General features: G+C 37.9%; 1 protein-coding gene across 1 annotated transcript; it reads left to right on the forward strand.

Annotated features, from left to right (window-relative positions):
• The first annotated feature begins 210 nt into the window (after positions 1 to 210).
• On the forward strand, positions 211 to 14,557 carry LOC131329982 (probable LRR receptor-like serine/threonine-protein kinase At1g07650). Its single transcript, XM_058363425.1, has 24 exons — positions 211 to 479; positions 1,096 to 1,273; positions 4,525 to 4,596; positions 4,806 to 4,874; positions 4,977 to 5,048; positions 5,288 to 5,359; positions 5,458 to 5,529; positions 6,270 to 6,341; positions 6,535 to 6,606; positions 6,698 to 6,769; positions 6,849 to 6,920; positions 7,493 to 7,564; positions 7,668 to 7,733; positions 7,967 to 8,032; positions 8,121 to 8,162; positions 8,358 to 8,416; positions 8,805 to 9,184; positions 9,277 to 9,472; positions 10,180 to 10,320; positions 11,206 to 11,324; positions 12,158 to 12,368; positions 12,472 to 12,712; positions 13,141 to 13,291; positions 13,940 to 14,557. The coding sequence occupies exons 1-24, from the start codon at positions 356 to 358 to the stop codon at positions 14,330 to 14,332; spliced, it is 3,084 nt and encodes a 1,027-aa protein (XP_058219408.1). The 5' UTR covers positions 211 to 355; the 3' UTR covers positions 14,333 to 14,557.
• Positions 14,558 to 14,801: the final 244 nt, after the last annotated feature.

A 14,801-nucleotide genomic window follows, 5' to 3' on the forward strand; every position in this document is an offset into this window, starting at 1 on the left:
GTTGGAAAAAATGGGCGTGGCTTTTGCCACTACCCAACTATATAGGAGTATATAAGAAATAATATATATAATTGCTCCAAACCCCAAGTCCTCTGAAATTCTCCTCTTCCTGTCTCTGTCCCAAGTCCACCCATTACTGCTCTCCTATACTTCAGCTTTGTCTGCGGTCTTAAGACCCTCTCATGACCCTACTACTAGTACAGTATTATTTTACCCGCATGTCTACATATGCATGTGCTTATGAGAGAGAAAGAGAGAGAGAGAGAGAGAGAGAGAGTCCACAAGTATTGGATTAATGAAGTGAAAAATTAAGGATTTCGAACAACTCGATCGATTAAATTTGGAGGCGCGCGACATGGATTCTACTGCGGCTTCAGTGATTACTAAGCTGTCTCTTGTGTATCTCATCTGTTGTTCCATACTCCACACCTCCGGACAGCTCGCTGCAGCCACTCCCAACAAACTCCCCCCCTCCGAAGGTACGTACCAAACTAGTTCATCCTCTAACTGCTGTTTCACATACCCTAGCTGTTCCATTGCTGTTCTGTTTTCAACATAACATAAGCAAAGTGGCTTAGGTGTTGTTCCGCTTTCTTTTAAAACTTTTTTTTAAAAATGAAGATAATTTCAAGTTCAAATATTATGAAAATGAAAAATAATTTTTTAACTTTTTTTGTATCGTTTAAATAATCTCAATAAGATTTATCAAATAAGATTCATATTAATAGAAAAATTATTTACGTAAACATATAATTTTTAAACTTGAAATAGAGTGTTACCTCATTGTGACATTTAGGTAACATTAGGGACGGATGGTCTCCAGTATACTAAGAGCGATCGTGTTTTTCCAGTCAGAGTATCCACAATTCCACATGTTGTCTCATTTTAATGATTTCTTGAACCCCGTATAAGTAAGGGTTTACAAATTGAGTTACTTAAAAGGATTGCAATCTGCCCCTAATTAATATACCGAGACGAGATAATCCCAGCCTCCAAGTTTGTTTAATCGTACTTTGGTCTGTTCAATTAATTGGGTTTGATTATGTACATGTGTGTGACTGAGGGGGCCGGGCATATATGTATATATGAATGCAGTGCGGGCGTTGAGAGAGATAGCGAGGAGGATGGGGAAGAGAGATTGGGATTTCAGGAAGGATCCTTGCAGCGGACAAGGGAATTGGAGTGTTCCTTCTACCAATACCAAGAGCTTCGAGAGCAATGTCACTTGCGATTGCACTCTCAACAATTCCACCACCTGCCACGTCGTCAGAATGTACTCTCTCTCTCTCTCTCTCTCTCTCTCTCTCTCTCCATATGTATGTGTATGTATTCTTTTTAGAATAAATTCTTTAAATCTCCTTCTCCTCCAAACTAATACAAAAGCGCCACGTGAGCAAAAAAGGTACGGAAGTGGACAAAGCCTCGCCTTTTCCTCTCCTCTGTTTACGAGGATTAACTTTACTTTTGGGGGCAAAGTTTGGACAATTAAAAAAAAACCGCATCATTGCATAAAGGCCCCTTCTTCCCATTATCAAGAATTCTACACATCTCAGCACCGAATTGTCAACTTCTGCCTTTTTTCCAAATATTTTTAACTATATATTGCTACTCGTCTCGGATGACACTTGTTGACACTATAAATGGTTCTTGACATTATTTTTACTCATACCTTGGCTTATCTTCCGATGCGAAAGATTAGACGAATTGACTTGGAAACAGAAATGCTACTGGTATAACAAGTGTTGTACAGACAGCATGTACAACGCGCTTTTGGACCCGTCTTGGGTCCAACAAAGATAATCGGAACTGCTCATTTTGTTCAAAATATTTTTTTTGGGGTCTCCGAAAAAAATCAGCTTCATCCGATATCATTAAGGGTGTTTACGAAATGTCCAATTTTGCTTCAAAATTTAGGCTAGCAATTTAGCAAATATGGTCATTTCATAAACGCCTTTCAAGATATCGTATGGAGCTGAATTTTACAGAGACCTTAAAAAAAATATTTTGAACAAAATAAATAACTCCGATTATCTTTTTTGGACTCGAGACGGACCCAAAAATCCGCTGTACATGCCGGCCGTCTGTGCAGCTCTTGCTTTACCAGTATCACTCTCAATCACTAGCCAAGTTAGTGGGTGTATTCAGTGCATGAATGAGGACGAGGACCTGGCCTTCAAGTCACAAAATGTGTATATGTCCATGTTTAATAGAGTGGGGGACCCATCGTGCAAATTGATTTTCAGACTCCATTTCATTCAAACGCACTATTATTTTTTTTACTGTGATGTAAAATTACATGATTACTATTTTCATGTGTGAAAAAAAAAATGCATGAGGAATAATTTAATAATTTTACACGAATGAAGACAAAAAATAAAGTACACTTGAACGTAAGGGAGTGTGAAAATCAATATCCTCAGAATATTTGGGGCGATTTCATTCAAGAAATTTGCCACATAGTACTCTAACTTTATTGCAAAGGTTATTTATTTATTTATTTTCCCTTTTCTCAGTAATTTTGAATGACTGAACTTCGATTGTGGATTCGAGTCTGAATCCTCACAAGTCAAAATCACTCCTATCGGATTATCAAATACTAGATTTTTGCAATAAAATTTAAAACCAAGATATAGCACCCTATTGATATTAGTAATTGCCTTGTCGGTCTACTTTGAGCTGAAAGGTTTATATTTTCTCAACTGGCCGGGAAGGAAAATTTTCCATGTCGGTGAAATTAGGTGAGCGGTCAAAAACTGTTGGTAATTTTGTACCATCATCTCGAATTGGATTGCGGGGAAGATTTTTCTTTGGATAATATTGGATTCATTCCAAATCTAGAACATTCAACACGTTGACGTTCAAGTCAGTCAACTGTACAGTAGCAGCCGAGTCAGTCTTGCCAGTTGGCCTCACCAGCTGTATGATGTGTACTTCCCTGTCTCTGGACGAGAAATTTTTCAGTGCCGGGTGGGCACGGGCCACGTGGTGCCGAGCACGCATCTCGGCCGTCCAAACGTATTTTAGAAGGACCAGATCTGTTTGGGCTTAGGGGGTGTTTTGGTAATTTTACACTAAAAAATTATCCCAATAGATCTTGGCCGTTTAAATCACGTTTGGACGGCCGAGATCGTGCTCGGCACCACGTGGCCCGTGCCCACCCGGCACTGAAAAACTTCTCTCTGTGGACACAGCAGCATTCACATTTTCTCAACCATCTCAAGCTGATGTAATATTCGAGTTCGAGTTTGTGTATGTTCGTTAAAACGTGGTTGAAGATTAGCCTGTTACGTAAACTAAACAAGTGTTGGAACTTTTTAAAGCTCGTTAACCTTTTGGATCTCTACTCGTTTAACTTCTGATGCTGGAAAAAAAATCAAGTTCGCTATAGCCACAAATACTTCACCGATAAAAGAAAAAAAAAAAACCACAAATACTTGGTACTAATAACAATTGTACAAACTCTATCAGATGGAATGCATGTGTAGTACAAGTATCCGTGCATATATCTTTTCTCATAAAAAGTTGAAGCTACCTCGAGATTGGCTCGTGTTCGGTTCGAGTAATGCTCGTTTCAAATCAACTCACCTCATAAATAAGCTACGCTTCAACATATTCTTGACTTGTTAAAAAGTCTCTAAACCAAACTTAACCAATCATCTTTTCAGCTTGTTTATCGGCCGTGCTGCCTTTATGATAGTATTAGACTGTCTTTAGGAGAAGGTTGCTTAATGCAGCTGTAAAGCCTTATTCTGCTCTGCCAATAGTAACTTGAGCTTAATGGTTGCATTTTTCTCCCGCTACCAGTGGAATTTTGTTATTACAGTTAAGCAGTGAGCTTAATTAATGAATGGAGAACATAAAATGAATCCAAGGTTTGTGACTTGTCATAGGTAATTAACTACTATTCAATATTCATTATTTGTTCTAGGAGAATGGAATTGGTTAGTCGCCCAGCTCACTTCCCATCGTTCATTATCTGAGCCAACAAACGTACATAGCTTTAACTACGTACACCTCAAGTGATGTTCGATCATATGGCTAATTTTTCGTCAATATCTAACGGCTATGAGTTAACCTGTTAGTTAGCCCAATTATGGAGGTGTTAACAGTATATCTTTGAATTTAGACTTTTATTGACGTGTTCAAGTCTGATGCATCAAACACTCCAATTATGCTAATCTCATCTTGTTGAGACAAAATCTTTAGGTTTGATATATATAGTATAAAACAATTATCTGAGCCAACATATATAGCTTTAACGTCTACACCTCGACCTCAATCCGCCTGTCCATGAGTAAGAACCAGTGTAAATTATGTAGTATTAGACAAGCTTTCATAACAAATCTCAAAGGCTCCCGTGTTGTAACTTGGATGACAAATGGGTAAAGTGAAATGGTTGATCGTTTTCTTCCTTAGCAAAATACAAGTGAAAGCTCCTCCTTCTTTGCATCAGTTGTTTGTTAATTACGTACTGCTAAAGCATCTTTCCCCTGCTGCTCTAATTTGCTGTACATAACAATGCAGAGCTTTGAAAGCCCAAAATATTTCAGGAGGTGTCCCGCCAGAGTTTTCAAAACTTCGCCACCTGACAATATTGTAAGCAAAACAAAAACCGTGGTAGTTGTGATATTGCGGGTATATAACTCAAGCTAATATGGTTCTTGCCATTGCCTGGGTGAGTTTTGCTGCTTCCGTGGAATAATCGGATTAAATCCAAGCAGCAAAACAATTATAGCAAGAACTCTACAATCTACTGTAGTTTTTAACCATGAAAACACACTAACGCTATATTTCTTGTCATGCAGGGACCTTAGTCGCAACTGCTTCAATGGATCTATACCTCCCCAGTGGGCCACAATGCAATTGGTTGAACTGTATGCACTGCAGCCTCCCATTTTCGCTCTCCATGAATTATTGTTTCAATGTTTCTGTAACTTATTTCTCGCAAATATCTACTTTGTTTTGCTTGAATGCAGCTCTTTCATGGGGAACCAGTTGTCCGGTCCCTTCCCAGAGGTCCTTACCAAAATCACCACCCTTAAAAACTTGTAAGTTGGAATCTATTTTCACTATTCTAGTTGATATGCCAAGCATAGCATTAGTATGGTCAGGCTAACTTAATAGTGATTCCGTAAGAACCCTCATGTGTTTGTAATAATGGTGAATATTCTTCAAGTGTGCATTATGGTGATGAAAGCCTTCACTTCACTTGCTTTGCGTTGCATTGAGTATTCAAGTGATTTATGTAGCTTTGCTTCCGTTAAATGTTGGTACATTTATCCTACAGGAGCATTGAAGGAAACCGCTTCTCAGGGCCTATTCCCCCGCAGATTGGGAAATTGGTTAACTTACAGAAGCTGTAATTATTGCTTTCTCTATGCACTTTTGTTCTTTAAAGTTGGCAAAAGCTCTATGTTTTCATATTAAGTCTCTGTTATTGCAACTGTATTTTTTCAGCATTCTATCATCAAATTCTTTCACTGGAGAACTGCCGGTGACGCTTGCCAAATTGACCAACTTGACTGACATGTGAGTATATTTTGAATTTCCCGCTGAATCTTCTGGTCCCGTATAATCTGTTTACCTAGTACTTGGACCTGACAAGATGGCAAAATTTGTTTACTACTTAGATCAGCTCCTTTGGCTGATGGCTGGTTCAGGTGATAATATACCTTCAATTGGAGTCCTAGGTCATAGGGTTTTTCCCAATTCACTTTCCATGAATTACTGCAAGCGAAATTGCTACTTGCAACTTTTTGCCCTCCGTTTCCCACATATTGAGCGAACTAATGGTAATTCCTTCTGCAAGAGAAGAAATGAGGATTGATAAAAGAAAATAATGAATATGACAAATACTTGGGAATCCACCAAAAAATCAAAAGAGTAGTAAAAAAAACCAGAACAATATACTATGCTCTCCAATGTCTAGAAAACATACAATTCGCCTAAGAAGGAGGAGACAATGATGCCCAAACGACACCATGATAAGCTCTTCAAATTGATTTTCTCATCCAGATTCTAAAGATATCATAACATAACACCTGAAAACTGCATGAAGATACATCTCCCACACGAGCCAATGAAAATTCCATGTAAGTAATACTTTGACAAAAGATTAAACTGATGGCAAAGAAAACTGTAAGAAAGAAAAGTGTTATACTATCTTAATTGTGTTGGTATGATATATTTGATATGATCTTTGAACTCCGTTGTCTCCCGTATGCCCTACTTAAAACCCTTCTAATGTTTGTTTCTTTCATACATTTTAGGAGGATAAGCGACACCAATTTTACTGGGAAGATACCAGAATTCATTGGGAAATGGACGAAGATTGAAAAACTGTGAGCACCCTATTTTCTTAAAGAGGGGATCTTAACTAGTAGTAAAGTCTTATTTTCTTCTACTCCATGTTCTAGGGGCATGGAATGTCAGTTGAGTTGTAGGAAGCCAAAAATAAAGTGCAAGTGAAATAGCCTTTTGAGTATCTTTATTGTTGTTTCCAAACAAACTACTTATAAATTACTTATGTTACAGGCACATACAAGGTTCTCTATTTGAGGGGCCAATTCCTTCGAGCATTTCTTCTTTGACAAGATTAAGTGATCTGTATGTATCTTCATTATTTTATCTCTTTTGAAACTCTTCAAGGAAAGATAGTGTGTTCATTTTGTTTTCTCTTAATTTCTATGGTTTGTAGGAGAATGAGCGACTTAAAAGGTGGAGAGTCTAGTTTTCCGCTTTTACATGACATGGAATCCATGAAGACACTGTGAGTTGGCTTTCTAGTTTTCCTCTTAACTCTTTGACATTCTCTTTGGAGCAACAAAATTGACTTGGATCCAATGCAGGATCCTGAGGAAATGTTCAATCTCTGGAGAGATACCTGGATATATTGGGGATCTGACAAAACTGAAACATATGTAAGGAACTTCCAGTGATGGGTTTAATTAAGTCCCGTGAATATGTTAATCTCCTTTACGGCTTTGTTATTGAATAAATATCCCTCTAAATAATGATTGTTGATTGGAGAAATACGTGACTGGAGCTAGAGTAGATAATCTTATCATAAGTTTTCTTGCTGCAAAGAATACTGTAAATTCATAAGAACTCTTCATGTCTTCGAAGAGTTGAGAATGTCTTCCATGTATCTTTTTTCTTGTGCCACTTTGGAGATAATAGCCATGTCATTCTATTTCGTCAATAACATATTGTTGATCTGACGCATACTTGACTAGGAAAGATCATATCTTAAATAAATGCTGGAAAGACTTCTTTAATAGCTTGAAAATCTGCAAGGTAATGGTGCAGCGAATATATTGGTTTCAGCAAGGTGTTTTGAGTACCGAGCCTTGTTTTGGTTTCCATTCCATGATATTGCACTTTCTTGTAGACGTTATGAACCTAGTTTAAATAGTTCAACAACTATGCTATCAATTGGTGTTGGGTGATCCTTTACATGGTGGAGTTACATTCGCACTTTTTTATGTCGCAGAGACCTAAGTTTTAATTCCTTCAGCGGTGGAATCCCAACATCCTTTGCCCAACTAACGAAAGTAGATTCCATGTAAGTGGATTTCCTGCACAATTTCTGCTTCTTCTTCTTCTCCAGGTACTTGATCTTTTCTTGTTATATATGTTGACGACCATACTAAGGATGTTGTTTTTAGGTATTTGACGGGTAACAGACTTAGTGGACCAATACCCGGATGGATCCAGTCAAGGAATAAGATTGTGTATGTAAACTTTCTATACATCTGAATGCTTCATTTCCTCTACCGGCGGCGAGATTTGACTCAATCTATAGTGATGATAGATTGGTGCTCAAATTCAGATAAACAATAATGTATACTTTGATTACTTTCTTAACATTACGTTTTTGCAAATTCGATGTTACATCAATGTCCTGAAAGAAGACCAAGTAATTGTTTAAGCTGATCAATATTACTCATTTCTTTTTACCGTACAGGGATGTTTCTTACAACAATTTCACTTGGGAAAGCTCAGGTCCAACGGAATGTCCTCGCGGAAGTGTGTAAGTCTAATTTTATTTGTTTCTTGTGTTTTATGTCCTAAATTGCTATATAAGAAAATCACGTCAAATCTTTTCATTACTTCTCCAGAAACTTGGTGGAGAGCTGTTCTGCCTCTGCTGACAACAAACTGTAAGATTCTTGTGCCTGTATTTTGAATTTTATGATATTTGTCACAGAAGATTGCCTTCTTTTCCCTCCTTGGTGGGTGTGGGTGTTTTGCTTGTGATTTATGAACAATAGCGCCAAACATATATGCATATTCATTTCCGAACAATGAGCTTATCATTATGCTTTTAAATGACTTCATTTTCCCATTGAATGCAGAAGCAAAGTTCAACCATGCCTAAAGAAAAACTTCCCCTGTTCTGCGACGAGTAATCAATGTGAGTATATAAGTACATAAATTTGGGATACAAGAGTCGGTACACAAATGCTTTTAATAGTCTAAAAGTGAAATAAAGAATGAGGAAATCAAGGTACATAAAAGGGAAACAAGGGCAATCGATAAAGTCATTCCAGTGAGGAATTTGGAAATTGCATATTAAGATGGTCAATTAGTATAACAGAGGTTGTTGTAAGTTGAACTGTTAAAGTTCAGAGGATTTGATGCGTGAATTCTTCTTGTTAGATTTCAAAAAATCAAGAAAAAGAAACCGCTGCATACAGATTTCTTTCCTTCCATCTTCATTAGGTTTTTTCTTATCCTGTTTTTTTTTTTTTTGATAAGTAAAAGATAAAACTTTCTTATCCTCTTTAGTCAACTTTCAACAGATTATTCCTTGCACATAAACTGTGGTGGCAAGGAGGTGGTTGTCAATGATACCAAGTATGAAGCTGATTTAGAACAAAAAGGTGCTTCAACCTTTTACTCAGGACAGAACTGGGCCTTTAGCAGCACGGGAATTTTCTTGGATAATGACATCGATTCCGATGTTTACATTGATACCAACGTTTCCACTCTGCATAATGTCACGGCACCTGATTCAGAACTGTACACAACAGCACGCGTATCGCCCCTCTCTCTCACGTACTATGGACTATGTCTTATGAATGGGAATTACACTGTCAAACTCCATTTTGCCGAAATTGTTTACGCGAATGACAAATCATTTAACAGCCTTGGAAGGCGAATCTTTGATGTCTATATCCAGGTAAACGAGCGGAATGTGGCAGGAAACACATGGAGTCTCCTCTGGAGTTCATTATGTAATGTTGAATCATTTGCGTTTCTAAACATATGTAGGGAAAGTTGGTGCTGAAGGATTTTAATATCGAAGATGATGCTGGTGGGGCTGGTAAGCCCACAGTGAAGAATTTTACTGCAGAAGTGACAAGCCACACGTTGAAGATTCACTTTTACTGGGCTGGAAGAGGGACCACAGGCATCCCTGTTAGAGGGGTTTATGGTCCGCTTATATCTGCTATCTCTGTGGATCCTAGTAAGCTACTTTTGTTCAGTGCATCTTTTACTTGGATTCTCTTAATTAAAACTACTAGGGAGGACAATTGAGCATCATCAAAGGTCTAGAATGGAATTCTATTAATGAGTTAGCAGTATAAGCAGCACAACACTTCATCATAGCTACTTATTGCTGATCTGTATCACCTTTCGATTTTAGGCAGGTTCATTTGCAGACTCCAGGAGTCCAGACTACTTGGCAAATCTAAGTTGACGGCCTATACATGTCAAAAAAAAACTCCGTAGAAATGTTAATTACGTATTAACAGACGATTTTCCTAGTTTTCCACTTTCAATTTATTTGTGTTCTGCTTTCTCAAGTTTAAATACTATTTACTGCCCCTACTAACACCTACAAGATGCACACCTTGATTTCTCTAGTTAGGGTACGGGGCCCATATTTGTTTGGGTTGGTGGGAAGTAGTGTTTTGAACTCAGTCTCCATTCTCACTTTCTAAGGCTAGGCCCTTCAAACTATTCTACCACTTGGTGTGTGGAGGACGATTTTTCTATTTACATGAGCAGCTATTTGGTTTAGACATGTATACGTCAGATTTGAGGTATATAGCTTAATGGTTTTCCTAGTATTTAAATGAGTGCAACTGTGAACCATGTGTATCCGTGTTTTTCAAACTATTTGTTCTAGACACTGGAATTGAATCTGCACTATTCTCTCTTCTTGTGCAGACTTTGAACCTCCTTCAGGCAAAAAGATCAATTATGGAGTTGTGATTGGGGCTGTGGCTGGAGCTATATTTCTTGTCCTTCTTGTCCTATGTATTCTGCGGAGGAAAGGCTTGTTGGGAGGCAAAATATCTGTAGATAGAGGTACAACTCTCTGTAGAATGAATGATTTTATCTTACTCCCTTGGATAATTTTGACCATTTAGCATCACAACTGGATGACCAGCATCGACAAAAACATCTGAAAATAGATTTTGTTCATAATGACACAATGCTTCTGTGACATGCCTAAACACTTGATGGACTCCTTTTGGATTCATCAGAATTAGACATATTCTCTCTTCACATTGCCAATATGCTAACGGTGGTTATCCTGTAGAGGGCCAAGCATTGGGTAATGCCTTTATAATGTTGGGAGAGGGTTGTATTGGTATTAGAGCGGGTATCATTGATATGCTCAACTTTGTATTCTTCATACATGGCTCTTATTCATGTGTGTAAGTCTTAATGTTAGCTATCCCATGCTCAATAATTTGACCATCCAATGGGCCAAAATTTATCAACCCGCTTGACCCAAAGTTACCTTGTCTCGTCAACATCATCAATAAATTGAGCTATATTCATGGCCAAAAAGTATTGATTGTTATGTTTTCAAGTTTCTCCTGAATAATTGGCTAAACTATAGCGGACTATTAATAAGGTAACATAGCAAGGAAGCAACTGTCCTGATAACTCAATTAATAAAGCTCTTGTCCGTTTGCAAGATAACAACCATCTTTGAAATTCACTGAGTTAGTGATTTTGAAAATTTAGCCAATTGTCTGCTGTGCAAGTTCTCTTATGGAAGACATTTTACTTGCTCATTAATGTTGAGTTCGTCCAACGTAGCCTTTCAGAGGGTAAAGAGCATTTTGAGGTTCTAAACCTGAGAGTCAGTGCGTTGTTGTTGGCTAAATTATGCACGCGACCACCATTAGAAAAATAGCTCCTAAAACTTTTACTCTCTACTGACATCTGTATTTGGGACAGAGCTTAGAGGACTGGAACTACAAACTGGATTATTCTCACTAAGACAGATAAAAGCTGCAACCAAGAACTTTGATGCAGCGAACAAGATAGGAGAGGGTGGTTTTGGTTCAGTTTACAAGGTAATTTGGGTGCACATTTTTTACAGATATGCTTCTGTCAGAGATCCATTATAGTTTATACCGTATGAGATTCTAAGTTTCCATACGTGACAAGAGAGTTGCTACAGTGGAAGGACTTACAAATTATGTGGTCCATAATGGAATGAGTCGACTAAAATCAGTAGATCATTTCCAATGCATAATCTGGGAAATTGCCTTAAAGATCTGTTATTTCCATATATTGGTCCTAAACTGTTTCGCACGATTTGAAATTATTTTATTCTTCCACATTTGTATTCATTAAAATCCAGCAACGAGTAAAATAAACAAAAAATACATATATCGATATTGAGGATTAATGCCCCCAACCCTTTTGTTAACTGAAATTAGAACAATGGAAGCTAACCGTACGATTACTTTCTCTTTCTCCTCTATTTATAAGGATTTCCAAGATAGTGACTTTTAAGGCAAAAGATTTTAAACCATCATAAGAAAAGCAGGTCTTTGAAAAGCTTAAGGTGGCCCTTGGGTAACTACCCGTCCCCACCCAATGCAATATTGTCCACTTTGCCCACCACGCGCATGGCGCAACACACAGTCCCATACATCCACGTGGCTGGTGCACCATTTTTGTTTCTCTTGGGTTTCCCCAAGAAAAAGCCTTGTACTAGGTAGGTCCAAATTCCTCTTTGATAAGGTGCTGGAATTTCATTTCCATTCGATGTGTGACTAGACGCGGTCTCACACCTTGACCAATGATCTCCACATCTACGAGCTTCATTCTTCATGATCAGAATATACTAGCCTTCCCTAATGAGTCTTGAACATAAAATCACTTCCTTTCCTGAATGCAGGGTCTATTATCAGATGGAACAGTGATTGCAGTGAAGCAACTTTCATCAAAATCTAAACAAGGGAATCGCGAATTTGTGAATGAAATAGGCATGATTTCTGCATTGCAACATCCAAATCTCGTAAAGCTGTATGGATGCTGTGTTGAAGGAAACCAGCTGCTTCTGGTTTATGAGTACATGGAAAATAACTGTGTATCACGCGCTCTTTTTGGTGAGCTTTGCTCTGCCAAATTTACATGATGTGTGTACTAATAATGCCAATTAGGTAATATCTATTGGATTGTGAATTAGGCATTTGAGCTATTGTTTAACAGGAAGGGATGCAAGCTGCAAGTTGAAACTAGACTGGCCCATCAGGCGGAAAATTTGCTTAGGAATAGCCAGGGGTTTGGCATACCTCCATGAGGAATCGAGACTGAAGATTGTGCACAGAGACATTAAGACTAGCAATGTGTTGCTTGATAAGGACCTCAATGCTAAAATTTCTGATTTTGGGTTGGCTAAGCTTTATGAGGATGATCACACCCATATCAGCACTCGGGTTGCTGGAACTATGTAAGTTCTTCTAGTATAATTACCCTCGTAAATCGTCTTCTTCTAGTAATACAGCTGGAATTGAGGAATTTTTTACTCAGTATTGAGTATATAACTAAAGCTTAACAAGAGATATGAATGTTGGCTATTGGTGGAATCAACTCAACCACTAACTTGAGAACTTCTTTGATTAAAAAAAAATACTGTTAGCTACTAAATGGAAGAACAGAAGCAAAGAGAAAAGGAGAACAAGTTATCTCTCTAAATGCCTTGCTGAAATGAGATTGTTTGAATCTGGATGAAAAACTATTGATGAGTTCAGCTTTAGAGGCAAATACTGGCAGGCTTCAATGGCCGTTTTATTTTATGTTTCGGTTTGTACGTGCATGGTTTGATGCTTGAAAGTTACAATTTTTATCCTAACACTTCCAATGCCCTTGTGTTTGCAGTGGTTATATGGCACCTGAGTATGCAATGCGTGGTTATTTAACCGACAAAGCAGATGTTTACAGTTTTGGAGTAGTTGCACTAGAGATTGTCAGTGGGAAGAGCAACACAAACTACAGGCCAATGGAAGAATTTGTTTACCTTCTTGACTGGGTAATTATGATCTCTTCGTTTTATTCCTTATTTCTCTTTTTCTCCTCTTCTTATTTTCCTAAAGAAAAATGAAATAGATCTACAGTCTACGTTTTGAATTGTACGTAGCTATAGTTGAGGCATTTTCTTCTGCAATTTGCATGAGAACAAATTTATTTTTCTGTTATTCTCTAATAATTTGCTTCCCTGCTGGTAATGTTTTAGTGAAATTTGATTGGCTCACCAATTTAAATCCTTCCTTCTTGTTGGATTTTGTATCCTTCTCTTTACCAGCATGCAGGCACGGCTTTCTTCCTATTAATCTTGAACTTCTTGGTTTCGAAACGACTCCCCAATCTAAGTACTTTTTTCCAGGGTTTTTGTTTTTTTGTTGCTGCTATTTGTGGCATTCAGCATTCTGAATTGCGAGTTTCACAAAATTTAATTAAGAATCTTGAATTTAAATATTTTCTGTACCTTCTTGCTCAAATGAATGGAACTGTTTTTCCGTATATACAAAAAAATCCTTGAATTTGCTGTCAAGATTATTTTTCGAAGTGTATTAAAAAACTATGTACTGCCACTACACTTTTCTGTGCAATTTTGTAGGTATGTAGTAATGCTAATGTTTTACCAAGCTGCTCATCTTAATTGTTGGTGCTTCTTTAGGCTTACGTTTTGCAAGAGAGAGGGAGTCTACTGGAACTGGTTGATCCTGACTTAGGTTCAGAATATTCATCAGAGGAAGCAATGGTGATGCTAAATGTGGCCCTTTTGTGCACCAATGCATCACCTACTCTAAGGCCTACAATGTCCCAAGTGGTGAGCATGCTCGAAGGCCGAACCGCAGTCCAAGACCTACTTTCAGACCCTGGGTTTTCGACCATCAACTCAAAGTTCAAGGCCATAAGAAAGCATTTCTGGGAGGATCCGAGCGTATCCCATAGCATGTCAACAAACGGTCCACATAGTGATTCCTCGCTTTGGGACATAGAAAAGGAAGAGATTAACATCCTTTTGAGACTCGATTCAGTTATACATGACAAGGAAGTATCATCCTAGTAAACTAGTTGAATGAATATAGTAGTTGGAATGCTCTTTGTATAGGTTCTCAATATAGGTCAGAGTGGAAGTAATAGAAGACTTATATTTTGAGCATGCTATTACAAAATATAAGTCTACTTTCACTTGTTTATGCATGTTTATTCCAGTTTTACAATGAGACCCCATATGTTTATCTAATTTTTTTTTATATGGATGCTTCCGCGCAAATGTTTTCTTTGTTTATTTATTTTTATTTGGAGAATTGTGTTCTCGAGCTCATTTGGTTTTCTATGAAGGCCTTGTTGGTCGGTCACAGACCTTATTTCCTTTTAAGGGATCTTGGTATAGCCGGGGACGTGACAGGATCCAAAGATCAGGGCTATAGTAATTCTTTTCGATCGGTTACCATTCTCTCTCATCCTCGACCATAATCTCCGGTTGGTGTCACACAAGTCCATCGGCATCACCATTAAGATAGTCTGCAAAT

Source organism: Rhododendron vialii, chromosome 6a, assembly GCF_030253575.1.
Source record: "Rhododendron vialii isolate Sample 1 chromosome 6a, ASM3025357v1".
Taxonomy (NCBI): Eukaryota; Viridiplantae; Streptophyta; class Magnoliopsida; order Ericales; family Ericaceae; genus Rhododendron; species Rhododendron vialii.